General features: G+C 48.6%; 9 protein-coding genes across 9 annotated transcripts; 3 read left to right on the forward strand and 6 right to left on the reverse strand.

The window, feature by feature from the left end:
- Positions 1-127: 127 nt before the first annotated feature.
- On the forward strand, positions 128-3,224 carry PGRI_052790 (coatomer subunit beta; the record flags this gene model as incomplete). The annotated part of the gene is made up of 5 exons (XM_040792992.1): positions 128-432; positions 495-915; positions 967-1,356; positions 1,409-3,017; positions 3,082-3,224. 5 exons carry the CDS (start codon positions 128-130, stop codon positions 3,222-3,224), a joined length of 2,868 nt encoding a protein of 955 aa, XP_040644959.1.
- A 414-nt stretch (positions 3,225-3,638) lies between these two features.
- On the forward strand, positions 3,639-5,235 carry PGRI_052800 (uncharacterized protein; the record flags this gene model as incomplete). Its single annotated transcript, XM_040792993.1, has 3 exons — positions 3,639-3,729; positions 3,779-3,832; positions 3,914-5,235. 3 exons carry the CDS (start codon positions 3,639-3,641, stop codon positions 5,233-5,235), a joined length of 1,467 nt encoding a protein of 488 aa, XP_040644960.1.
- Positions 5,236-5,610: 375 nt separating this feature from the next.
- On the reverse strand, positions 5,611-6,656 carry PGRI_052810 (ribosomal RNA processing 1 family protein; the record flags this gene model as incomplete). Its single annotated transcript, XM_040792994.1, has 3 exons — positions 5,611-6,395; positions 6,448-6,555; positions 6,611-6,656. The coding sequence occupies 3 exons, from the start codon at positions 6,654-6,656 to the stop codon at positions 5,611-5,613; spliced, it is 939 nt and encodes a 312-aa protein (XP_040644961.1).
- An 851-nt stretch (positions 6,657-7,507) lies between these two features.
- PGRI_052820 (ATP-binding response regulator) lies at positions 7,508-10,405 on the reverse strand (the record flags this gene model as incomplete). The annotated part of the gene is made up of 1 exon (XM_040792995.1): positions 7,508-10,405. One exon carries the CDS (start codon positions 10,403-10,405, stop codon positions 7,508-7,510), a length of 2,898 nt encoding a protein of 965 aa, XP_040644962.1.
- A 951-nt stretch (positions 10,406-11,356) lies between these two features.
- On the reverse strand, positions 11,357-12,972 carry PGRI_052830 (FAD-dependent oxidoreductase; the record flags this gene model as incomplete). Its single annotated transcript, XM_040792996.1, has 4 exons — positions 11,357-11,669; positions 11,752-12,092; positions 12,149-12,717; positions 12,834-12,972. 4 exons carry the CDS (start codon positions 12,970-12,972, stop codon positions 11,357-11,359), a joined length of 1,362 nt encoding a protein of 453 aa, XP_040644963.1.
- Positions 12,973-14,027: 1,055 nt separating this feature from the next.
- PGRI_052840 (uncharacterized protein) lies at positions 14,028-16,031 on the reverse strand (the record flags this gene model as incomplete). The annotated part of the gene is made up of 4 exons (XM_040792997.1): positions 14,028-14,837; positions 15,212-15,884; positions 15,948-15,958; positions 16,005-16,031. 4 exons carry the CDS (start codon positions 16,029-16,031, stop codon positions 14,028-14,030), a joined length of 1,521 nt encoding a protein of 506 aa, XP_040644964.1.
- A 1,814-nt stretch (positions 16,032-17,845) lies between these two features.
- Positions 17,846-18,247, reverse strand: PGRI_052850 (uncharacterized protein; the record flags this gene model as incomplete). Its single annotated transcript, XM_040792998.1, has 1 exon — positions 17,846-18,247. One exon carries the CDS (start codon positions 18,245-18,247, stop codon positions 17,846-17,848), a length of 402 nt encoding a protein of 133 aa, XP_040644965.1.
- A 4,277-nt stretch (positions 18,248-22,524) lies between these two features.
- On the forward strand, positions 22,525-23,632 carry PGRI_052860 (uncharacterized protein; the record flags this gene model as incomplete). The annotated part of the gene is made up of 2 exons (XM_040792999.1): positions 22,525-22,651; positions 22,704-23,632. The coding sequence occupies 2 exons, from the start codon at positions 22,525-22,527 to the stop codon at positions 23,630-23,632; spliced, it is 1,056 nt and encodes a 351-aa protein (XP_040644966.1).
- A 327-nt stretch (positions 23,633-23,959) lies between these two features.
- Positions 23,960-24,967, reverse strand: PGRI_052870 (putative short-chain dehydrogenase/reductase; the record flags this gene model as incomplete). The annotated part of the gene is made up of 1 exon (XM_040793000.1): positions 23,960-24,967. The coding sequence occupies one exon, from the start codon at positions 24,965-24,967 to the stop codon at positions 23,960-23,962; it is 1,008 nt and encodes a 335-aa protein (XP_040644967.1).
- Positions 24,968-25,889: the final 922 nt, after the last annotated feature.

Below are 25,889 nucleotides of genomic sequence, written 5' to 3' on the forward strand. Positions count from 1 at the left end.
CTCCTATACCTGGGAGAATTACCCCTACTGTGTGTGTTGATTCCTACATGCTGATGTGTCCCCAAAACAACCCCGGAACTGACAACTTGCAGCTCTCTTTCTTTCCGATTCCCCCCAATCCACCACCATGGCGTCGTTTCTCGAAAATACCTACAGTTTGCTCCATGTCGACAATACTGCCGACCAGCCAACCGTGCAGGAGTTGAAGCTGCAGCTGGAGAAAGGAAATGATGAGACCAAGTTGGAAACAATGCGGACAATTGTCACCATTATGCTAAATGGAGATCCTATGCCGCAAATTCTCATGCACATCATTCGGTTTGTGATGCCGTCGAAAAGCAAGTCATTGAAGAAGTTACTTTACTTCTTCTATGAGATCTGCCCCAAACATGATTCTTCTGGCAAGCTCAAGCAAGAGATGATCCTGGTCTGGTGAGGATCCCCTTAGCCATTGCTACATGCTCTTTCCTGTCTGACAAGTTTTGCTTTCGCAGTAACGGCATTCGCAACGATCTTCAACATCCCAACGAATACATTCGAGGCAATACCCTCCGATTCCTCTCCAAACTCCGCGAACCAGAACTCATTGAGCCCCTCCTTTCCTCCGCACGTTTGTGTCTGCAACATCGCCACGCCTATGTTCGCAAGAATGCAGTTTGGGCTGTGTCGTCTATTTTCCAGCACTCCGAGTCCCTCATCCCCGACGCACCAGAGTTGATTCAGGTGTTCCTCGAATCGGAGACCGACAGCACCTGCAAGCGCAATGCTTTTGCGGCGCTCATGTGCATCAGCCATCAGAAGGCGCTTGAGTACCTGCGCACCACTTTTGACACAATTCCAAACACAGATGAGTTGCTCCAGTTAGCCGAGTTGGAGTTCCTCCGGAAGGATGCAGTACAGAACACTCAGAATAAGGTGGGTTTTAGCGCTTAAAGTAATAATGTCTAGGCCACTAACGAAAAACAGTCGCGATACCTGAAACTCATGCTTGAGCTCCTCGACGCATCCACTAGCACCGTTGTTTACGAAGCCGCAACATCGCTTACCGCCCTTACAAGCAACCCTGTTGCCGTCAAAGCCGCTGCAAGCAAGCTAATCGAGCTCGCAATTCGGGAGGCCGACAATAACGTCAAGCTCATTTGTTTGGAACGCGTGGATCAGCTTAGAATTCGCAATGAGGGTGTCTTGGACGACCTGACCATGGAGGCACTGCGGGTTCTCAGCAGCCCTGACATTGATGTCCGGAGAAAGGCCCTCAACCTTGCCATGGAAATGGTCTCGAGCAAGAACGTCGAAGAAATCATCATGCTGCTCAAGAAAGAACTTGCCAAGACTGTCGACGAACAATATGAACAGGTAGGTTGTACGGTCACTACACATCACCTAGCAGCACTAACGGCCCCTATAGAATAGCGAGTATCGCCAAATCCTAGTGCAGTCAATACACTCCTGCGCCATCAAGTTCTCTGAAATTGCTGCTAGCGTGGTTGATCTCCTTATGGACTTTATTGCCGACTTCAATAATAATTCCGCCGTCGATGTGATTTCGTTCGTCAAAGAGGTCGTGGAGAAATTCCCCGACTTGCGCGGGTCAATTGTTGCCCGCTTGGTTTCAACTTTGAGTGAGGTCCGGGCTGGAAAGGTCTACCGCGGAGTTCTCTGGGTTGTTGGTGAATACTCCCTGGAGGAGAAGGATATTCGGGACGCCTGGAAGACGATCAGAGCCAGCCTTGGGGAAATCCCCATTCTGGCATCCGAGCAACGACTCCTGGATGAGGTTCCGGATGATAACGCCCTGCTGATGGAGCAGGCCAATGGCCAATCCAAGGCCGCACCCACTGGATCCCGAAAGGTGCTTGCAGATGGTACATACGCCACCGAAAGTGCACTCACCAGCCAGTCGGCGGCAGCTGCTCGTCTCGAGGCTGTCAAGGCCGCACAGAAGCCCCCTCTGCGCCAGCTCATTTTGGACGGCGACTACTACCTGGCAACGGTTCTCTCTTCGACTTTGACCAAGTTGGTGATGCGCCATTCCGAGGTGTCACAGGACGCCGCCCGCACCAACGCTCTCCGTGCCGAGGCCATGCTTATCATGATTTCCATCATGCGCGTTGGCCAATCTCATTTCGTTAAGGCTCCTATTGATGAAGATTCCGTGGATCGTATTTTGACCTGTGTGCGCTCCCTCGCCGAGTTCTCCGAGAAGAAGGAGCTCGAAGCCTCTTTCCTGCAGGACACCCGAAAGGCATTCCGTGCTATGGTTCAGGTCGAGGATAAGAAGAGAGCTGCCAAGGAGGCAGTGGAGAAGGCCAAGACTGCTGTGCAGATTGACGATGCTATCCCCATTCGCCAATTCACCAAGAAGAACACCGTCGAGGGCGGGGAAGAGATCGAAATGGATCTTGTCAAGGCAACCGGTGGCGATTCGACCGTGGAGGAGGTCTCTTCGAAGCTTAGTCGGGTGGTGCAATTAACTGGTTTCTCCGACTCGGTGTATGCTGAAGCCTATGTCACTGTTCACCAGTTCGACATTGTTCTTGACGTCCTTTTGGTTAACCAAACATCGGAAACTCTGCAAAACCTGAGCGTGGAGTTCGCCACTCTGGGTGATCTCAAGGTCGTTGAGCGGCCATCCACCAACAACCTCGGCCCACGCGACTTCTTGAATGTCCAGGCTACAGTCAAGGTTTCGTCAACCGACACCGGTGTTATCTTTGGTAACATTGTCTATGACGGTGCCAGTTCCACCGAGACCCATGTGGTCATTCTCAACGACATCCATGCCGACATCATGGACTACATCCAGCCTGCTCACTGCACCGAGACTCAGTTCCGTACCATGTGGACTGAGTTTGAGTGGGAGAACAAGGTCAACATCAATTCCAAGGCCAAAACTCTGCGTGACTTCCTCAAGCAGCTGATGGAGAGCACCAATATGGCCTGCTTGACACCCGATGCTTCCCTCAAGGGAGATTGCCGCTTCCTGAGCGCCAACTTGTACGCACGCAGTGTGTTTGGTATGTTTTCCATCTGACAATCCATCCCCTTTCTACTTGATATGATAACTAACTATTTAACCAGGCGAGGATGCACTAGCAAACCTGAGCATCGAAAAAGAGGGAGACGATGGGCCAATTACAGGATTTGTGCGGATAAGAAGTCGCTCTCAGGGTCTGGCACTGAGCTTAGGCTCTCTGAAGGGTCTCAAGGCAGCGACTGCATAAGTCAATGTTTTTCCAGCGGTTTTGCGGTCTATGTGCTTTTTATCCTTTTCCCCCTTCCTGTGTGTTTCTGTTTATTTGAGACGAATTTGTTTACTTATATGTCCCTTTTATTGTGTAGATGAGATGAATAGCTCATCGGGAGTAGTGGATAGAGAACAATGTCTTTGATATTTCTAGGGCATAGTAATCTCTCTAAATAAGTCAATAGTTATTTATTATACACATATGAATATCGTAATATATATCTGTACAGTGTAGTTATATAGAACTATTTACTCCGTACATGGAATGTCAAAGCAGGGACCAGCCCGGCCCGTCGGAACAACGCGGCACATGGGCAATTTCATTGTTTCGCTTTCCCCTAAATTCCTTCATTTTATCTATAATGTCCTAAGTCTTCATCATTATTCCAACATGTCTTCCCCAGGCGATCCTTCTTCGCATGATACGCTGATAATAGACTCTGTCTCTTTGACCATCGGCCCTGACTCCCTCCTCATACATGGTATGGACAGCTCCACACTCGGCGCGTGAGCATATGCTAACTCATGCAGATGACCGCCCGGCTCGCAAATCAGATCGTCGTTGCTGCGGCTTGCTACAGTCCAGTAAGTTGTTCCGTCCTCCATCGTCGCGTTATCGTGGCTGTTTAATGGAAATGATCTGACCAAGCTATGCGCGCATTTTAGAACCAGAAACCAACCATTGCATCTCCTTGTACAACATCTTAGGTGCCGAGGTCACCGCTTCTAACCTCGTCATTGCCTATGCACAACCGGCTGCCAAGGACGATGTTTCCGTAACGACCGTCCAATACCCAATCTCCGAAAAAGAAAAAACCGCCGTCGAGGCATGGGTACGGCAACTACTTGACGGGGCATATGGCAAGGCACTGCGGGGTAAACGACTGAAGATATTGGTCAATCCTTTTGGAGGGAAGGGGACGGCTGCGAGTTTGTATCAGCGATATGCGGCGCCGGTCTTCGCCGCGGCGAAGTGCCAAGTGGATGTACAGACCACCGAACACAGTGGGCATGCAATCGAAATCGCGGAAAATCTCGATATCGACGCGTACGATGCGGTCGTTTGCTGCTCTGGCGATGGATTGCCCTACGAGGTGTTTAATGGGTTGGGCAAGAGGCCAGATGCTCGAAAAGCGCTAGCGCAAACCGCTGTTACACTGCTCCCATGTGGCTCTGGAAATGGGTTGGCATGGAATTCTTTTGGAACTGGTAGCGTCTCTATTGCGGCGCTGGCAATCGTCAAGGGGCTGAGAACTCCACTGGACCTAATCTCGATCTCCCAGAAGGATTCTCGCACGCTCTCTTTCCTCTCGCAATCTTTTGGTATCGTTGCCGAGAGTGATTTGGGCACTGAGAACATCCGTTGGATGGGTGCTCAGCGGTTCACATACGGTTTCTTGGTCCGTTTGCTGCGGCAGACGATATGGCCTTGTGATATAGCCGTCAAGGTGGAAATTGGCGACAAAGCGGCAATCAAGGAACACTACGCTGCGTGGTCTGCACGCCCACAGGATTTGGATGCTGATAGAAAACGCCTCGAAATCGCTACAGAGTCCCCAGGCCTACCAGAGCTCAAATACGGCACAGTGACAGACGAGCTGCCTGAGGGGTGGGAAACAATTTCGGGAGAGACTATGGGCAATTTCTACGCGGGAAATATGGCCATCATGTCTAAAGACACAAATATGTTCCCTGCGACGTTGCCAGACGATGGTTTGATGGACGTGGTCACTATTGAGGGTACTGTGAGTCGTGGTACAGCGCTTACTATGATGAACGAAATCCCCAGTGGTCGCTTCTTCGACATGCCAGATCTGAAGCTCCGCAAGGCGTCTGCATTCCGGCTAGTTCCCCACCAGTCCGAAGGCTATATCAGTATTGACGGTGAAAGGGTGCCTTTCGAGGCGTTCCAAGCCGAGGTCCACCAGGCCTTGGGCACGATACTCACCAAATCGGGCCGTATCTACGAGGCGGAAGGTCCCCGCTAAATTATACGTCAATCAGCCTCTCTGACGAAAGTCAGCATTGGCTACTGTCCCCCATGCCATCGTTGGGAGTCTGCTCTCTATATACCCACTGCTTGCCGGGTCTTTGCATCCACTCATGATACCCTCGCACAGAAGAATTGTTTTGGTCGTTAAGTCACATTAGACTTTTGGTACTCTATGATTAGCCTGTACAGTAAAACCGCAATGAAACAGGAGACATGTGAATACATTTTGTAGTCGTTTACACCTGTAGGCCTAGCACCGACTTCTCTGTTATAGAACCCGAGATGGACTGATAGATATAATCGCTAGCACGCTGTGCAATGAATTCAATCAGTTTATACAAATCCCTTTCACATACTATAACTAGAATATTTATTCGAAGCCACCCCATTCCTCCTCGCTATCATCTTCATCCTCATCCTTTCTTGTGCGAACACCCCACTCAAACAACCGCTCATCTTCCAATGCCTCAGCCGCCCTCGTCCGAACAGGCTTGTAGGCACTCTCGGCGCGCAGCTTCTCCAACGGCCTCAAAATAAGCTCCATGGGCACATCGCCCTTGATCTTCCGCTTCGGTGTCTCCTCATCATCACCAGTCACCTCCTCAAACTCAAGGACCTTCTCCAACTCATCAATCCAAATATCAATAAGATGGTAGCGCAGCCCATCCGGACCATGCGGCATAGGCACGTAATTCGGGTCTCCCTCATCCATGTCCTGATCCTCATCATAGTTCAACGGACACAAAGGACCCTCCTCGATAATGGAGATATAAGCCGCGAGATCGGGGAATTTAGCCTCGACGTCTTCGGCACTGTCCTTCTCTTCGTCTTCGATCTCAGCCTCAGCCTCAGCCTGCTTCTTCTGCTTCTTGCCACGGCCCTTGGCTGCGTCTTCGCGCTTGCGCTTTTTCCCATCGTCGTTCTTTGACTTGTTCTTCACGAAAATCTCGAATGCAACGCCGACATAGAAACGGATCAGCATGAGGTACTTGTCGAGACGGATGCGGTCTAGTGAGTGGTAGTCCCGGCCGATGGTGATCCAGAAGGCGCGCAGGAAGCGGTGGAGAGTTGCTTGGGGGAGGGAGGGGACGAGAGAGTAGGAGAGTGCGCGCGCGAGGGCTTGTTGTGTGAGGGGTCGGTCGGAGTGGTAGAAGCCTAGGTGGGAGTCAGTTTCGCTTTTATATATGGCCGGTATAGCAGTGCATACAATAGAACAGGCCCTTCCACAGTTTGAGGAGATCCACGAGGGTCAGATCGGTGCGAGATTGCACGAATTTGGTTAAAGACTCAAGAGCCTTGTCGCGGACTTTCCGGTCTAGAGAGATCAATTAGCGTTATAGTTTTCTAATCGGAGAAAAGAATGCTCGTACCACTCGAACCGAGCTCCCTCACGAAGGGAGTTTTTTGGCCGTCCATTGGTACGGTTTATCTCAAGGATTGGCGAGACTTGTGATTTAGGGATATATCAAGGTGGTGGTCGTTGATCTCAGTGGTGATATAAAGAGTCTACTCCGAAGAGGTATGCAATTGAGTTGAATTCAATCAAAAGTTCGAGACTATCGAACTGTCTTGATTCAAAATCCAGATCGAAGATTGCGATAAATTATTTTTTTTCCTTTGCGATAGAGTTGTTTGCACTGTTTGTCTAGGAGCTCCATATCTGTGATTATGTAAGGTATTTGGAGCCTGAGATATAGGGCATCCAACAATATGCTGAAGTATGAAAAATATTGAAGTATCATAATTCCTGTATTATAGATGTGCTACATATCAATGAGCATTCAAGCAGTGTATGTATCTAAGTATTTCTCTAGAGAGGGCAGTTCTTCGTATGGGTGACTACTTACCAAAGTCAAAGAGATATTATACCTAGTCTCTCCAGACCTGCCAATCATGCTAATCGCTCAGTGAGTAACGCGCAATAAGCGCTTGTAAGAGTCAGTCCAAATAACAGGGTCCCGACAATCAACTGTTCTAGTAAAAAGGTGCTGAACATGGCATCAAGAGTTGCCATTTTCGGCGTCCAATTTACCGCCACTGGGCGTTATGTGTAGATATAATGGCCCTCTAATCTGTAGGGGCGCTGTAGAAAAACTAGATGAATCAAATCTCGCCATCACCCATGCATGATATGTGCAGCCAAATGAGCAGCAAGGGTATAGAGGAAGAAACCGAGAACGCCAATGTAAGAAACCATGATGATAAACGTGCTCTTCCATGTCTAAGTCACAAGCCCACATTAAGTAAGACCCTGCAATCGCCATATTTTATTTCGGTGGTTTAGCTTCCCATTCATCAACGAGCCTTGATACTTCCCTGAAAGAAACAGGCTTCGTTAGGAATAGGTCTACACCGGAGTCTAAGGCTCTAGACTCATCGAGCGAACTGCTAAGTCCTGTTAAAGCGATGATTGTTGCTGGAATACAGCCATCTTTTTCTTTCTCGATTGCACGAATGGCGCGCGTCGCCCCAAATCCGTCCATGACTGGCATAGATATGTCCATGAAAATAAGGTTGTATCCCTGCGGCATCCTTTCAAATGCCTCGACGGCTGCTCTGCCATCCTTGGCTTTATCTAGGACCACGACCTTTCGCTTTTTCATGAAAGTCATCATGAGGTGAAGGTTGATGTCGTTATCATCAACCACTAAGACTCGAGGTCTGCTTTCGCTCCCAGATGAAGTGCTAACTTGGCCTGAGTCACTAGAGGAAGGTGGAATAGATGAAGAATATGCGGCATTGGTGGAAGCGGTACTCCCGGACATTGTTGGAGCCGAGCTGTCGGTATGCAATGTCAATGCAGAGGCGCTACGCTCTGTGGGATCGATGGTGCCCTTGGACCCCTGGGTGGAGATTCGTGGTTCAGGAGTTGATGATCGTAAATTTCCTGATAATGAGGGATTCGAATCTTCAACTTGTAAAGGCGAGGATATAAGAGCTGGTCGCTCAGGAAGTACCAAGCATTGCCGGAGATTTTGCGGGTTCAACGTAGGGCTTGTCGGCTTTGCATACAGACAGCTCAAGATACCGCGAGAAAGTTTCCGTGGGCCACAAGGTCGATGAAGAATTGCCAAAGAGTGAGCAAGATGCGACCATTTTGCCCTAGCATCACCCTGGTTGCTCGTCTCACTATAAAAGATGAGCAGGCTTGGCAATGGTGCTGGGAAATTCCGCATCTCGTGTGCAGGCAAATCCCTTTCATTCATAAACATAATATCGATAGGCTCATTGACAGACACAGGAACAAGCTGCAGACCATACCAATCTGTGATATATCGGGCTATGGAAGCCCAGAACGGGTCCTCCCCAATACTAGCTAGGTCGATTCCCCAGATAGCAGCACGTTTTCCACTACAGTCGAGACGTCGGAGCTGAGAAGATGGTGCAAGTTTATTGTAGCCCGGATTTTCCATGCTAGACGGTGATTGTGGGTTTTCATCTCCCACTAGACGTTCGAGCGGAAGTGACACCTTGACAGTAGTACCTTCGCCCTGTCGGCTTCGAATGCTAATTTTCCCATTGAGAGTTCTCACAATGCCGCGAACAATTGATAGACCGAGACCAGTGCCTACTGATAGCGGATCTTCTTGCGAGAACGGAGTGAACAGGTGCTTCCGAAGATATTCCTTCGAGATGCCCTTACCCGTATCTGAGATGGTCAATGTCACCATGTCTTCGAGACCTTGGCGTCGAGAGCGACCCTTTGAGCACTCAATGAACTCCATGGAGACGGAAATCCGCCCCTTTCTAGTATACTTCAGTGCATTGCCAAGAATATTCATAATTAGGCGTCTCAGCGAGCCCGGCTGGACTTTGTACATCCAGTCATTATCAGGAATGTCAACAATGACATCCACTTGTGGAATTAGACCAACTTGGCTGTCATCATTTGCTGGCTTGGAAGGTGATGTTGGCGAGGCATCCGTGTGGTGGTTGGTGGACACGGCTGACTTCCGCATATGGGAATGGCCCAAGCACACGCTGTCTATAACATCCTCTGTCAAAAGAGCCACATCTGTAAAGACCAATGCATCCAGGCGCGCCACATTTTCCTCGGAGGGCTTCAGTTTCCCCGGATCTTTTCCATGCTTAAAGGCTTTCTTGTGTCTTTCCATTGACATGATTTTGCTGAAGTCTAAAACTTGATTCATTGTATCCAAGAGAGTCCTGCCACATGCATTTATGGTATCGAGGAGAGACTCCTGGAACTGGTCAAGTGTAGTACTTCCGAAAAACTCGGATGCAGCCAAGACACCATGCAATGGGCTGCGCAGTTCGTGGGAGATACTGCTTATAAAATCCCCCTTTTGGCGGTCTGCGATAACTGATTCAACACGGCTGTATTCGGTCATAATAGAGGACCCGAAGGCAAATACTGAGCTCAGATCAACGGCAGGGCTAAAAACTCGCGTTGGCTGTGGAGTCCAACAAAAACACCCAGCGAACCACTGGGAATCTGTAGCATTCCACAGTGGGACAAACATGACTTCGGACGCATCAGGGAAGAAGTTATTCAGTTTGCTAGTCTCCGAAGCCTTGGACTTCCTTCGTTGTTTCCGAGACTCGTCGGTCAACTGATCTTCTGAAGTTGAAAATGTCCCATCATGGTGGAATGACCAGAGTTTCCCTTTAGGGTAGCGATGTGTTAACTGTTTCAGAAAGACATTGTCAAGATTTACAGCTGGATCTGACAGCGTAGAGCTTGACTGATATGAAAACGGATCAACTCTAGTGGATAATGCAAGAAGAGGAGCAGGATTTGTAAAATCAGGGGAGTCGCGATATCCAGCTGCGACATATTCGGAGGAGTTGTCACTAGCCTCCATAAACATGACACCGCCAGCGCCGTCCAAATCAAGACTTTGTCGTAAGAGGTTCGCAGCACGTTGGAAAAGCCAGCGGTTGCTACTCGAAGATTCCAACCCACTATCGCTATGTTGCGAGTTTTGCACCGATGACGTTGTACTGGCGGGAGCAGATATACCACTGTGGTCGGAATCTGGGCTGGAATTTCGTGCGGCGCCGTTTTGAGACGCATTTCCTGACGCAGACGGTACTGAGCGAGATTCTACCCCATTCTTGGAACTTGTAGATCGGCTGGCTCTCCGGTGAGATGATGCCCGCGGGGATGTACTCTGTGCTGAGCTGTTCGACCGGGATGACATGTGAGCGTTGCTTGGAAAACTGGAGTTACCGTCGACAAAAAGATGGAGACCACGCGATAGCCTGGATGCGCGTCGCCCTTCTACAGCTTGACGGCTAACCAATAAGTAGTCCATGACCAACTCTGCCACTTTCCCTAATGTATCCTTCTCAGTATCAGATAGCCCCTGGCGGGGTTCAGGATCCAATACAAACAGACATCCTAAATTGATACCACTATCACTGGTTAGAGGCGTTGCAGTGATTCTGGGGCTGGCTCTAAGATTGGATATGAGGGCGGCATGCTTGCAACTTCAAATCTGCCGGCGATGGAACGAAAATAAGGAATGAAAATCGATGACCGAGGAGAGTTGGCTTACTCCGTAGTGAGACATAGATCGATCACAAACTCTGAGACCCCCTGGACTTCTGGCCCATATATACTGGCACCATTCCACATATTGTTCAACGAAGCGTTCTATATCATCCATAGATTATGACCCGGATGTTTATATAGCATTATAAACATGGCGGAAGAGCTCTATATTCCCGAGGCCGCGATGCACAGTCAGCGACACGTGAACAAGTCTCCTTCCTATTTGGGACGTGAAGAAGCGATAGGTTTCCCGCAAAGCCCAACTTTCAATGTTAGGCCCAGGGTCCAGGCCCAAAGCCCAACCTCCGGCCCACCGTGAGCGCCTATTGGGCTCCCATGAAAGTCCACCATTGCATAAAAGACTTCTTACCGTTGATAAAACTGCTCGGTCATTAATCCTACATATAATTATTACTGCATATATCTCTGCTCCTACCGGTCGCATTTAGCTTAAGGACGGTTGAGCGGACGGTGTTTTCCACATCTTATAATCTTATGTACCTATTTACGCAGGGAAGGGGATTATAAAACGACATAATTTAGAATCAATTGGCGAGGAATGCGATTGTAATGGTGAATACAGCAGAAATTTCTCTATCTAGGACCAGTCACCTTCATCTTGAACAGTCTTTCCACTCTCCGAAGCTTCCAGTAGCTCCTGGACAGTCCACGGCTTGTACCTATAGCCAGGAACGGAGTTCGTGTTCTCAAATGGTGCACCGTTGAGGAGGTGCTCTGCACATTTGCCGTAGTTCTCCACCGCGTATTGCTCTGGGTTGTGGTTCACCAGCCAGTTTCCAACCACTTTGCCCATAACCTCCGGATTCTTGGCGACAGCATCCCAGTCGGTGTTGTGGAATAGCTCGCGGTTCTTGAATCCCATCTTCTGGGCGCAAGAGACCCGTTCGAATCTGTTATCAGCGCATGTATAATCAGCCTCTGTGACATCAAATCTCCTTCCTTGGCTATCCAAAGCAGAGTTTCCTCACATACCTCAAGTGGTTATGCACCTTCGTCGCGAGAGGTATGCCATCCTTCCCGCCAATCTGTAAGCAGGTGGCTAAGGAATACGCATCCTCCATTGCCATAGTTCCACCACTAGCTGAGGTCGGCAAAAATGGGTGCGCGGCATCGCCTATCTGGACAATGCGACCGCCAGGAGACACCCACTGCCGTTGAGGGTTGCGCCAAAGTAGCTTCCATTCAAGAACAGTGTGATTGGGAGTGGCTTTAATAAGCTCGGTCATAAATGGCTCCCAGCCCTCGACAGCCTTGAGGGCCTTGTCGATCGACGTGGTGTTGGCCCAATCTTCTTTGTCATCACCGCCGTCTTCCTGTATGACATTAGTGTCTGATCAGACAACACAGCTTCGTATTGGGGTAAATATACTTTACGAGTGAGCATCCAGCAAATTTCATCTCTCGACTTGCAAGAAACAACATGCGCCCCCGGGCCAGCATGTAGAAGCCCACGATTCTTGAATCCTCCAAGCTCCTTGGCAATAATTGGGTTCTCGAGCGCCGGTCCCGCTGGGAAAGTAACACGATACAGGATGAATCCAGAACTAATGGGGGGTTCTTTGCTGCCGACGACCAACATCCATGATTTAGTGCCGACTCCATCGGCAGCCACCACTACATCTGCTGTGAGCTTGCGACCGTCAGACATGATCACACCAGCATGATCCCCTGCCTCGAAGAAATCTGAAGCCGTCGCAGAAAATTCGATCGGTATGCCGAGCTCCGAGACATACTCATGGAGAACTTTATGCAGCTTTGATCGGTAAATCGCGAGGGATGGGTCCTTCGGATCACCGATGGGAAAGGCTCCGATCAAGGTGCCGTCGAATTTCTTCATATTGAGCACTGGATCAATTGCTTCTTGCCTCGCCCGCTCCATGAAGCCTGGCCATTTCTTTGGAGTATGGAGAGCTGGAGTCGTGATTATGATCATTTCGCCTGCATCAATAGTTCATGTGCCACTTGGTCAGCTAGAACGTCCAGTTTATGTTTCGGTTATTCATCTGCAATCTGGGAGAAAGTCGACAACCGCTTCTAGTTTGCTCTTTGCTTACCGAAGGTCTCTGCATCGGGTCGTCGTTCGATTATCCGTACATTGTGGCCTTTCCGATGAGCTTCGATAGCGAAGGTCAGACCCGCAATGCCACCTCCAACAACAAGGATTGATATTCCGGTGTTTTGATCTCGCTCCATGTCTGGTGCTGACAGTGCCACTGAAGTTCTGAATGAAAAGTTGTCGTTTGTTTTGGATATTGCTTTAGGTCACTCTGGGTTATATATGCATTGAGGATCGGATTTCGCGGGAATGGATACTTACCGGATGAGCTCAATTCCGTGCCCGGGTGAAAATCGAGTAAGGAGCACTTTAAGCTTGGGTTGAATATCATCTGCTCACCCGGTGACTCGGTCAGTTGGATAACCTCACCTCGGAAGCAATAGTCGTGTTCCGTTAGTATTTGCACCAAGTACATACATACTTCGGAATGCCCGAGATCCACTTATCTTGTGCGGGTAGAGATTATTCGGAACACTCATCTATCTCGCGCATATACTAGTAGGAATAGGTAGGCTCAATTGGAGAGGTGCACAGGTGGAAATACTAAAGAGAAACCATATATCCGCGCGAGTAACTAGTCAAATGAGAATCCAAATGTGTCCTTAAGGAGCGCCAGAAAGATGTAAGGTAGATGTGGACAAATTAAGGGAAGTACTGGACTGTAGTACCATCTGGATTTTAGTAGCAGGGTCACTCCTGTACCGCCCAAGGTGAGGTTACCTAGTTAGGCAAGTAGGGCGGCCCACATGGGCGTGCCTGGGCAGGTGGCTCCTGCATCTGAGTAAGCGGCATTCGGAACTTCCGGTGAAGTTCGGAATTTCCCGAGGTCGTTTAGCCAAGGATGATCAACTTTCTTTTACCTAACTTGTCCGTTCCATATAAGCAATGACATTTATTCGGAATATCGATTTCTGTTCCGACCAGTGAGTACACCCCCTACCCCCCCCCTGTTCTTCACTAGGTAGCAGAAGGACTTCTACCCTTTCATAGTAGATGCACAAAGGCTCGTCCGTATTTCATATTCCATTTCTTAGAAAATAGAAAATATCGGCCTCATGGCAGTCGCGCTTCCTGTACTACGTTATCAATGGGTACAACACCCGATTTTACATGGATACATAGTACCTCGGGAAGTATTCACAGCTTAAGAACTTGGGCGAAAACGTTGTCAAGGTTGCCCCCTTTCTTGCTATTAGCCAAAGATATTGTCGACACCTGATATATCAGTTGCTGCTGCACTGAAGTCTCTTAACATGGAGAATAATTCCGAGTCCAACGTGGGCAGTTCCTCGAACAAACCCCCTTCATCGAAGGCCTCTCCACGATAAACGACGTTGCTGCTGCCTTCCTTGTGATTGACCAAGGACGTCGGCCGTCGCGAGTGTGATATCCGACTCGTGTCAGCAACCTTTTCTAGTACCTCTAAGGTACCCGGGATATTCAGGTCCGGGTCTTTGACAGAGGTCTGCACGTCACTAAGTATATCAATAGCAGTTTGGAAATGCTTGCTATATCGCGATCCGTAGTCCTCAGGAAAGTGGGAGACGGCAAACAGCATAACGGATAGAGAGATCAGGAGCAGTTTGATAGCCGTAGGCAACATAAGCGGACTGATTTCGCCAGCATTGACCATTTCCACGTGCATCTCGACCGATTGCGCGGCTGCAGCCACGAGGGTTCTAGTAGATTTGGGGTTAGAGACTGAATCGCTTATTGAGCCGGAGGTGCCAGCCTTTATAAGAATCCTGATGTGATGCACGCGAAGCCAGTAAAACCGTTTTAGACCAGCCTGTAGCCATGGTGGTGAAACTACCGTTGGCTCTAGGGGCTTGAAGTCTTCTGTCGGCACTTTTTCAACAAGCTTTTGTAGTTGAAAATCAAGGAAATCAATCTGTTCCTCATTATTGTTGGATTGAGACGACCGAGCATTAACGAGAGTCCATATCTCCGAAAGATTTCTGTCCAAGGATACCATGGTTGATATATACGACTCTTCTGGTTCCTAGCCCCGAGGACGTTAGCCGCATGCACCCAAATGAGTTAATAGGGAGCCATACTAAGGTGACTGCAGACAGATTGATGTCTCTGTCATGCAGTGTCCACGGTAGCGTCGAATAGAAACTGCATTGCCTATCCAGACGATAAACACAGGCGAATAGACGCCTCAATTCAGCCATCCTCTGTGGGGGCATTTTCGGATCTTCACAGAGCAATTCCCGATGGAGACCGAGCTCGAGACACAATTTGGCGGCCAGTCCGGCCAACCGCCATGCTTTGACTGGCCTGTGATTGAGCTGTAAATATATTGACTATATAGGGTCCAGGAATCCCCTTTGATTAGTAGATAGCATGCTAGGAACGGGCTAAATGGCTCACCAGCAAAGTCGCCATAACGATATCCTCAACCTGGGGCTTCACTTGATCGAGGCAAGAATCCACGCCCCACACCAACTGGGATTCAAGGTCAGAGGCTAGTAGGTTCTCTTTATCATCCTTAAGAAGCAAGGCAATTGCTACAACCGCTTTTGTGATCTCAATGTCAATTATGTCCATGTTCGAAGTAACTTCGTAGGAACAATCTGTCCCAAGTGAAAAGACAGCGTTGACAGCTTCATAGCCCAGCTCTAAGCTGATGCAAGGATACAGAGGGTAGACTTCGTCCTTAAATATTGTGAAGATCTGAGTGACCCTCTCATGACCGAGTTCCAGAATGGGTCGTGCGGTTTGCAGTAAGTTGATCAAAGTGTCAGCAGATTTTAATGCGTCTCCAGCGACCGAGGAAGGGTTATCTTGGGAGTGTGAAGAAGATGGCAGGCCCTTTGCTTTCATAGCATCTCGTGTAAGACACAAGTTGTGTTGGAAATCCGTAAGGGCGAGGGGTTTGCTGAGCCGGGGTGTTTGCTGGTCACCTTTTCTTCGTTGCAGGCAGGACCTGCTTGAATGGCTGAGGCCAAACCGGCCCATCGATTGTTGCATCTGGTCACAGATCCTGTTCATTCGCTGAACTGTGACCTCGAGGTCTTGATACGCTGGCTGTGGGTCAAAACTTCTGTTTGATGATTAGTTTCTAGCATGGACTAGGACGCCATTCCCTCATATCCATGGGGCATACCCAGTATCAGGCTGGAGCGGTTCAGTATAGGTGCATTCGCTATGAAGCTCCTCGCACCGGCTGCACGGTTGGTTGCCGCTGCATTTAACCTTTCGTGCCTTGCACAGGGAGCTATTGGGGGGGGGGGGGTAAGCAATCTAGCCTTGTAGTGATGCATGGAGAGGGTTTGACCTACCAGGCCATTCTTGCATACTTCTCCCTTTTCCGAGGCCGGGGCTCCCGAGAAGCACCTAGTGACCTTTTACCCCGAGATTGAGCTGGAGCTGCAGCTTTCATATTGCCCACGAGATTGAATGATAAGAAAAGAATCTTAACGGTGAAGGGACGACACTGTTTTTAAAAGTGGGGCCGGATCCCCCCGTGCTCCGTGAGATATTTTGACTAGTATTAGTAGAGACTTCGCCATCTTCATGCAGAACGATCTACATGCACCTACTCCGTACCGGACATCCCCTGGCGGGTGGGGCTTTCCTAGTTGAGCTGCTGCCGCCGCTTTTATGAGGGTGCTCAGGCTCAGGTTCACAGAGTCCACGGGTAGATATCAGCACGAGCTCTGATTGGTGATCATCTTCAGACCAGTCACGTGTGGGATGACTGATGCTCGGTGTCCAATCAGTGATCAACACTGATGCACTCAGCCTACCTCAGACTATACCTAGAAGGGATTAGCCCCTATAGGGTCGTTTATACTTTGATAGTCAGTTCATTGGTAGCATTGTCGCTGCCCTCATTTTCTGGAGCACTACACCTCATTAAGAAAATACATTATGACGAAGGGGGAGTTATTGATAGATTGCCTACTCAAAGGCCTCCATGTTTACTGGGTTTGCATCGAATCTTCTAGTCTAGATGTCTAGTTCTAGACTACAGTATCTTCCATACTGTACTAGTATCTTTTGGGCTCCTGGTATTTATTACTTGGTCGGGGAGGTATAAAACGTCTTACTTATGCGCTATCTATATCTGGGTCAGCATGTCATGTGATTAGGGTTTGAAAGATGATCTCTCTGTTCCCGACATGGAAGACGATACCTGTCGCTACTGTAAGAGTATGGTGGTATGTCATAGAAAGGATGACATGCGAATCCAACTTCAAACTGGCCATAAGTGTAGATAACAGGTGCATGAAATCCCAAATCAGCTTAAGGATGACATTCCACTTTTTTCTAACCCAATATCTGAATGTGCAAAATATTATACTTACCCTGGCAAACAACCGCTTATCTTCTGTCATGCGAAATTTCTAGATAACGATTGATGCATGGTGCGATGTGCAACCGACTACTTTCAGGACAATTGCAGTTAGAGTCTGCCACCTGCAGCAAAAGCAAGTAGTACAACGGTACACCAAATATCAATTCTATCTGTAAGGGTAAAGATAAGATCAAAATCTCAGTCGGCTCTCTGTGGAGAAAAGAAATGGGGACAACTTTACATTGCGATAGATAACAGTCAAGCAGAGCATTGCATGTAAGGAATCCATATGATGGATCTAAGGTACAGACTTTCACTTACCCCGGTTTGGTGAGTGAATCATCCATTCCTCTACAAGTGGTGGACCGGAGCTGCATTAGGGCGTATCAACTGGAGTGCGCGACCGGTGACGTAGGAAATTGTTGGCCGTATTACCGACAAGGGCGAAAGGGACTTACCGAGACGAGAAGACAGCGAGACCTTCGTCAGCAATTAGAGCAGCATACATAAAAGCGTGTAATACAATGGGAGCTTATACGACTTTGATGGACGATCATGGTAAGGAGGTATGGTCTTGAGACATGCAGGTTGTGTACGTAAAGGGAAGTGACTTGAATTCAGATAGATAGTCCGATATCTCGAATTTCGGTAGGGAACAGCAAGTTTTCAATCCAACAGCAGGATTGTATTTCTGGATCAATGCCTCAATCGACCTGGTCCCAGACCCCGTTCGCCATATTGAGTGCAATCTCACTGAACTGGTCGGGCGTGAGTTCGTGTGCTAGGGTGACCCGAATCGAATATGTTGTCGCAATGACTGAATCCAGCTCCAATTTTCTATCCCCAACCACCTTCATGATATGGCACAGGAGAGTTTCCATAGGAAAGGACCGTGATGCACGGTAGATGCAGTTGACGGTGTCAATATGCTGACTCCGAACGATAATATCGACCGCTGGTGGGCCCATATACTCCTGATAATCGCCGTCTGATGCAAGCTTGATCTCGCCGGTAGCGCGATCGCAATATTTGCCATCCACAACTGGTGTTCGTTCCTCATCATGCCACCCAGGGGCGTGGAACTCCAAGGGATGAGTCGACGACATGATTGAAAAAGATTGGGATAATATGTCTTGAGTATTGAGTTTTAATGTAGGTTTAGTATGATAGTATACTCTTTGGTGGGTTTTGTCTTATGTTGTGGAAATGTGGATGGGAAGTCTGAGATGTGGATGGAAAGTCTGAAATGTGCGACAAGGATGCTTTTATATGCGACAGGGCGGAAACCTGATTATGCCATCATCTAAGCCGGGAAGGGGTAGCAGAAAAGCTGGCTCCCTGTTAGGCAGCATCATAATCACTCATAGCCACTCGCATCTTTGACATGGGTGATCAGCTTCTACGTGGAGGCTCGTTGTCCGCTATGGTACATGTAGGAGTATCATCTGTTGGCGTAAGTTACGAAGATCACGTTCTGAATTATACATAGGACTCAATGTATTATTTTACGATGGTCAAATCGGGTTTACTGTAAAGACTGTCTGATTGTATTTGTCGAACCAGTCGTCACTTGCAAGTAAGGATAGACACCCGTTCCCCATTTCCACTTGCGAGGATAGACAGACACCCATTTCCTATTCCACTTCCATCCGGTGACAAAGTTACATGATGCCGCATTCTCTAAGGAGATCATGTTAGCGGTTCCATCTCAAGCCACCATACAGGCACTGGGTATTCTACACAGAAACAATACTCACTACGAAGCGTGACAGCCACACTTGGCACACTGGCCGCCCTTCTTCGAGAGACTCGAAGGGTCACAAAGGTAAGTTCCCTTGCTGTCACATCGACAGCCATCTTTCTTCTTCCCATTGGTGCAACGAGAGTCGGGAGTCAAACCCCCATCGCACTTGACGGTGTACTTGGCACGGGGAGCCACCTCCAACTGGTTCGGCTCCGGGCCTGCAATGGGGTTGGCCATGGCGACGGTGCCAAGGAGACCGGTGATGAGGACTGCGAATTGAGTGGGCTTCATGTTGAGGAGTTTGCTGGTGTTTGAAGGAAACAATATCGTCGATATCCAGGTGAATTGGAGCGTCCTTTCGCGACTTATATAAAGACAGGACCGGAAACATTCGTCTACTTTTGGACAATAAGGCCACCCATGGTAGAGAGTACGAGAATACCTACATGTGAGGTAGGGTGCATAATGCATGCAAGGAGAGACGGAGCAACATGCTTACGGGTGCACCGGCGTAGCGACGTTTCATTACCATGACATCTCAATTTTTTTTGATAAAAGGTGTTGCATAATCGGTCCTCCTTGCTTGCTAGGGCTTCGACTGATATCGGTCTCCCATATCAAGCGATTTTTCGTACAAGCACAAAAAATATAAAGGGACGGATTATGACATGAGTTCATATTTTGTCATGGAGCAGATAACATGACTTTTTCTTGAGTCCACGGCCTGTGAACATGAAGTTGACATTAGGACCCACAAGGCAAACAACACGAGCTAAGAACCAATAAGAACGGTGGTTTCCGTAGCCCTACGAGGATTTGTACGCCTTCGCAGCAGCCTCCCCGCTGCCCAATTCTGCATAATACACAGTGCATACGGAAACCCGGGTGCTACCCCCCGAAGACTAGACATGCACATATTGGGCGCAGCAACCCCCATAGCATGGCATGGATCGGCCCGCCACCCGAGTCCCATTACGCCGCGCCCCCACTCCCCAAAGCGGGGTCCAGCAACTCCCCTCGAGTAGCTGGGGCCAAAACCGCTTGGGCAATGACGCAAATGACAAGAAAAGGCCACACTGTTCGCATCTAGAACGATGGATGCGGGCTAGAGGGAAGGAGGAAACAAAGGATACAATCAACGAAAAGGAGACCAACCAACAGGGTATCGTCGAGCGAATTACTCGTACAAGAAAGACGTCCCCGTTGGCCATGGTGCCAGTGGGCTACGGCAAATGCATCAGAAGCATTTTGAAATAAGTAAACAAACGCTGATCGGCAAAAAGAGTACTATTTTATAAGCTCATACGCCGATCCTGACTCCAAGACAGGCCAATCGGGCAGACTAGCGGCCAGATTCCTAGCCTGGATGCGTCTGAAATTTGGTCAGGCGCCCCTGAAAATGGAAGCCTAGAAAGTGTTACATTTGGCCCCGGTTAAGGGCTTCCCCATAACGGAATGATCGGCTGGCAAACCATTGTCCCTGGTGGCATGAGACCCAGCGCCCTGTAATATGAAACAAGACAAAAAGTAGTGATTATTGCCCACCTGTTTTTTTTCCAGTTCTACAAAGGCATATATACTGAGTCAATACTTGAGGCAAAGTCTGGTATGGGTAATCAACATTTAGAATGCAAATGGAAACACGGGCTAAGTGTAAAGACACCAGTTGAAGAGACATGATGTTTAGGAACAATAACAAGCAAACAACGGTTATTTGGAATACTTCATTTTCTTTTTACATAACTGAAAGAAGTAGTGTGTTTGTTGAATATTATTGGGTGGACAACAGTCTCCATTCCAAATCAGCGCATTTTTCCTAGTACCTAGGCACCCCCCAAGTCTACAGTAAAAAAAATTTCATCCAGTTTAGAGATGTCCTGGGCTTGGTAGCCCCGAAGCATCCCCTGACAAGATAAATACTTGGCCAGTTTCCCAAAGACTGATGCCCACACAGATATCAGCGTTGCACCATGTTGCTGTATTCAGACGCTTTTTCTCATTGGGCTTGATTTGTGACGACCTTGTTTTTGGCACATGGACATTTTGACAGATTTAGATCGATTGGAATGGGTGAGGGATGCAGAAGCCATGTTAAGAGATGCCTCAAAGCGTCACTACTGGGAATGGCCGAAGAAAATAAGGGCACTAAATAGATTAAGTAGCTCTCAAGTATTCTTAAAATCTTCGAATGGGTACAGTATTAGAGTGTTTAAAACCAGTGTCGTATTCCAGAAACTGTGGTCTTCAGAGTTCATGGCCCAGGAAGACCTGAAACTGTCCCTGGTGGTTTATTGACACGTCCATATTGATGCCTGCCGTACCAAAAAAAAAAAAAAAAAAAAAACCCGTTGACTTCTCCGAAGGTCGAGGAGACGATCAACAATATCATAGCAACACATCAAGCTGGTGCTCTAAAGTCCGATTAAGGGATCGCTGAGCTATTAGTGAGGTATGCCCAGGGGTATTCCCAGTATCTCAGAAGCATATGTTGTAGGTTGAATTGGGAAAATGATAGGTTAGTTAAATAGCCCCACTGTGGCCTTTTACTTGGATAGGAATGAGACCGCTACAACAAAGGATGAACAGTCACGTTAACGGCGCAGTCCTTCTTTGATAGGACGACGGAGATCGAATTAGGTAGGTCTGCATGTGATGTGGCTAGCGTGTCGCATTGTATTTATGTAGCTTACCCAGGCCGCTCATCCCTACCAATACACTCAGTGAACACTCAGCGTTCGGGTGATGCTCAGTGAGCCCTGGTCCACCGGGCAGCCCCAAGGGCGGGGCAGATCAGATGATTATGTAATGGCCATGACCAACCTTGGAAGTCAGGATACTCAGGGACGTGCTTGGTTTTACTTAGTGGTCAAAAAGCGGCAAGGGATGAGAATTAAAATAGAAAAGGGAAGGTCTTGAGTGCCAGGCAGTATCCGGTAGAAAGAGCGGTCACGTAAGGCCCATTTCTATAAACAAAACAGATTCATAAAGGCAATATTTTACCCTCAATTCGGTCAATACTATTATTGTTCTAGCCTTGTTTATTTTCTTCCATAATAATCTTGGAATCAACCTTCCAAGGTTGGAATAGCTGAAGGCTTTTCCCAAGGACCCAGAAGGGACAAAGATCGAATACTCCCATAAGACGCCGACTTATTCTAAAGGTTGCTTTTTATGGACAGCTCTGGTATGGAGTATTTCAATCACACAAAGTGTATGTTGTGCATAATCCCGGAGAGTCCGTTAGTCAGCTAAAGAATCAGTCTATTTGCCTTAGATCTGCATGGGTAGCTTGTAGCCAGAGCGGATTAATCGTGCCAAACGCCCAACGCCACGCGGTGAATCTCTGTTCCGAGATCGGACTAGGTAAATTTTCAACGAATCAGAACACTCAATTTCCATTTAGAGTTTGAGAGCGATGACTTTTTTGCCGTTTCTAGCCTAGCCTCCCTAAGCCATGTGCATATAGGGCCCGCTCTTCCCTTAAGAGTTACTTAGCTCGCAGTGGGACTTTTTACTTCAGCGTATCTCAAGCGGGATACTTCAGCCCGAACTATGACTAGTACTAGTCTGCTTTGCTCACTTCTAGATATCACATATCGAAAACATTACACAAAATTAGGCCTTCGCTAAACCAGGACGATGGAGTATGTCGGGAGTCAGCTTTCTTGGCTCCAGGGCGCAGCGAGACAGACCATAGACGACCGTGAAGCGGATGCCAACAAGCAGTGCAGGAGAGTTCAGAACCGGAAGAATCAAAGAGCACACCGTAAGTATGGCCCTCGCTACTATAACCCGTTCTATACTGAGAAACCTTACAGGACTACGCCTCAAGGGCAGAGACTCAAATCATAGTCAGGAGTCGCGCCCATTCCGGGTGAGGCGCTGGCGCCTCGACGAGCCCGAGCATATTCCCTCACAGGAAATCTCGCTAGCATCGGGACGTGCGACAAACACTTCGTTCTCCCTGCAACCGCCTTACACGTACACAGGCATACCACGCTCTACAGCCAAGCGTACAGACGTCCTACGAGGATCACCATCCACTGCCCACCACCAGCCCGTAAATTTGGAACCCCTGCCCTTTACTTTTCCTTTGTCCTTGGACCATCTCCTCCATCTCATTCAGTATAATGTCTTCCGCGCCTTCATCTCTAATATGCGTACTCTCAACACCGTACCCGTCGACTCGACCATCTGCACCATTTCTTCGCCCTGTCATGACGACACGGCCCTCTACCCTATCAAGCGCGACATCCCTCCCTGCCTCATCCCCACGGCCCTCCAGCAAACTCGCGACCACTCATCCTGGATTAACGTCATCCCCTTTCCCAGCCTCCGTGACAACCTTATCAGATACGAAGGCCGGTTCGACCCTTGGGAGCTGATGCAAGACCTTGTCGGTGATCTATTGAACTCGACGCCAGTGCAGCGACGACGAGACGCGCCCGTTCCTGCCAAAGTTCCCGAAGCTCAACGGCCCCTAGCCCTTTCATCTGGGATGGATCTAGATGAAGTGACCGCCGGACGTACCGGGCTCATTGTCTGGGGCGAGCCGCACGAGATGAAGAGCTGGGAGGCCACGCCCGGTTTTCTCGCGAAATGGGCATGTTTCGCGGAGGGCTGCGATGAGTTGGTGGAAATAAGCAACCACTGGAGGATGAAAAGAGGAGAGGAACCTATAAGACTCGCGATGTCGAGGAGCTACCCGTCACCACCGCTCTCGCACGTAGCGTTGAGTGGAGGATAGATACGTTAGCACTAGCATAGCAGTCGATGTTTATATATGTTTTCTGCGGTTTGCCAATATAATATTGCTCTTGTACAAATTATGGTAGGCATGGCGCAAAATATGTTTCAAAACTAACTTCCGACTTGGATATGGATATGGAGTCTGGTGAATCGCCGAGGAGCGGGGGAGGGCGGATTGAGCTTTATAAAACGTGCGATTCATTCTAGCTATGCTTGACTATCTAGCCTGACATCTTCCAAAGGTAGCAGTTACTGACAAAAGGCAGTTAAGTAGCAATGGTGATATGGTCACCACATCATTCCTACTAATTCTGTTCCACTTCGCCTACTGATCATCCTTCAACCCCACCATCTTCAGGGAGTCTTTCCAGAGCCGAGCCTCTCTCTCGGGATCATATGCATGCCCTGCAAAGCCTGCACCGGCAATCTCACGATTGTCATTGCCCCGTGTGGTTTTTCCACAATCAGCAAGGAATTCTCCACCCTTCTTCTCCCATTCTTGGCCAATCGCAGCCCACACTGTCGTTGCAGCCCCCTGCTCTGGCGACTTCATCATTTTGAATACCCCTTCATCTTTCTTGAAGATTTCCAGCATCGCAGGGTCCATATGCTGCGTAAGCCCCGTTGCAATCGTGCCAGGATGAAGGCTGGTAGCATGGAGTCCTCGCGACCCGTAGCGCCGCTCGATCTCGTTGGCCATGTAGATATTGGCGGTCTTGGATTGTCCGTAAGAAACCCAGTCGTTGTATTCAGTCTTCTCGAAATTGTAGTCACCTGCTTCATTGATCGAGGCTACATGGTGGGCAGACGAAGAGACGTTGACGACTCGAGACGAGAATTCAGGACTGGCGCTGGCGAGGAGAGCTGGTTTCAAAAGCTCAAAGAGAAGGAAATGGGCGAGATGGTTGACTCCAAACTGCATTTCAAAGCCGTCGTTGGTGTGCTCTAGCTTCTGTAAGGCCATGATACCGGCGTTGTTGACTAGGATGTTGACTAGGCCGTTCGACTTCTGGAGAATGGTTTGGGTGGCAGCACGCACACTGCTCAAGGAAGTGTTGTCCATCTCAACAAGTTCAATGCCGTCTCGTTCGAGAATTCCCCCGAGAGCAGACTTGGCTTTGTTCAGGTCTCGTGCCGTCAACAATAGCCTAGCTCCAGTCAAAGAGAGAGCACGAGCTGTCTCAATTCCGATTCCAGACGAAGTGCCTGTGATGACAATCACCTTCCCGGCTAGCTTGCCCTCTGCTGCTTCATCCTTGATAATCTGGAGAGCTGTTGGGCGAGCGTCGCCGGGGCCAGCAGGGTTCGAATGAGCTTCTGCGTAACGGGACATCTTGAATAAAGAAACTTTGGCTGTTTAAATCTGGGTGATGATTGGAATGAAATATCTTGATGAGTTTAGGACTCAGAGTTCGGGGGCATCGGTGAACTATTTATCTTTTTCCTTCAGGCTTCTAGCTAAGTATATACAGACTTTTCGCATTTCAAAGCACTCGGATTTAACCTCTAAAGTCCAGAATTCCCGTGGTCGTGATTCTCAGAAATTGCATTTCAAAGCCGGACTTCTGCCATCTCCGAGAGAGTTTTCTTCGCCTTTCTATAGTTCAGACCTCGGGACCGACGACTGATGACTTTTTTGCTGTTTTTGGCTTAGCGTACCCGCCTTTTAGAGTTAAAGGTGCAGATGGATCGGAGAAACTCCATGGAACAACCTTTACTCCGAAGGATGCCAAGGGCCAAGTATTGTTGGCTGAGAGAATTCCGCCATAGACACTCTGGGCGCCTCGGACGTAGGCGGGTCAAGTGATCGTCTAACGGGTGCTATTGGCTCCCGAGGTCGATGACAATTTCTCCTCTTTTGGCGTAGCTCGGGGGACTAGTTAAACTTAACAAACGGTTCGGACTTAAATATTTGATGTCTATACGGAGTAGTCACATTTGTATTACGCGGACAGCACTTGAAAAATTCTGTCCTCTGTAGGCATGCCGCTAATTTATGCAGGACAGTATATATAGTGATTTAGCATAACTAGAAATTCTCGCCAATTTTATATTGTTTTCTGAGAAAAGATGTACAGGCTGTGAACATACATCCTTTCTGCCAACAAACAATAATGCAAGTGTTTCCATGGAATACCTCTGTGACAATAGGAGTGCTGCTACTGGTTCGAAAGTGCTGCCTTGATGCCAGGCTCCAGGGATAAGAAGAATGGTTAGTTTCGGGGAGACATCTTTGATTGGGATGCTGTAGTAAA

Source organism: Penicillium griseofulvum, assembly GCF_001561935.1.
Source record: "Penicillium griseofulvum strain PG3 chromosome Unknown contig_84, whole genome shotgun sequence".
NCBI lineage: Eukaryota > Fungi > Ascomycota > Eurotiomycetes > Eurotiales > Aspergillaceae > Penicillium > Penicillium griseofulvum.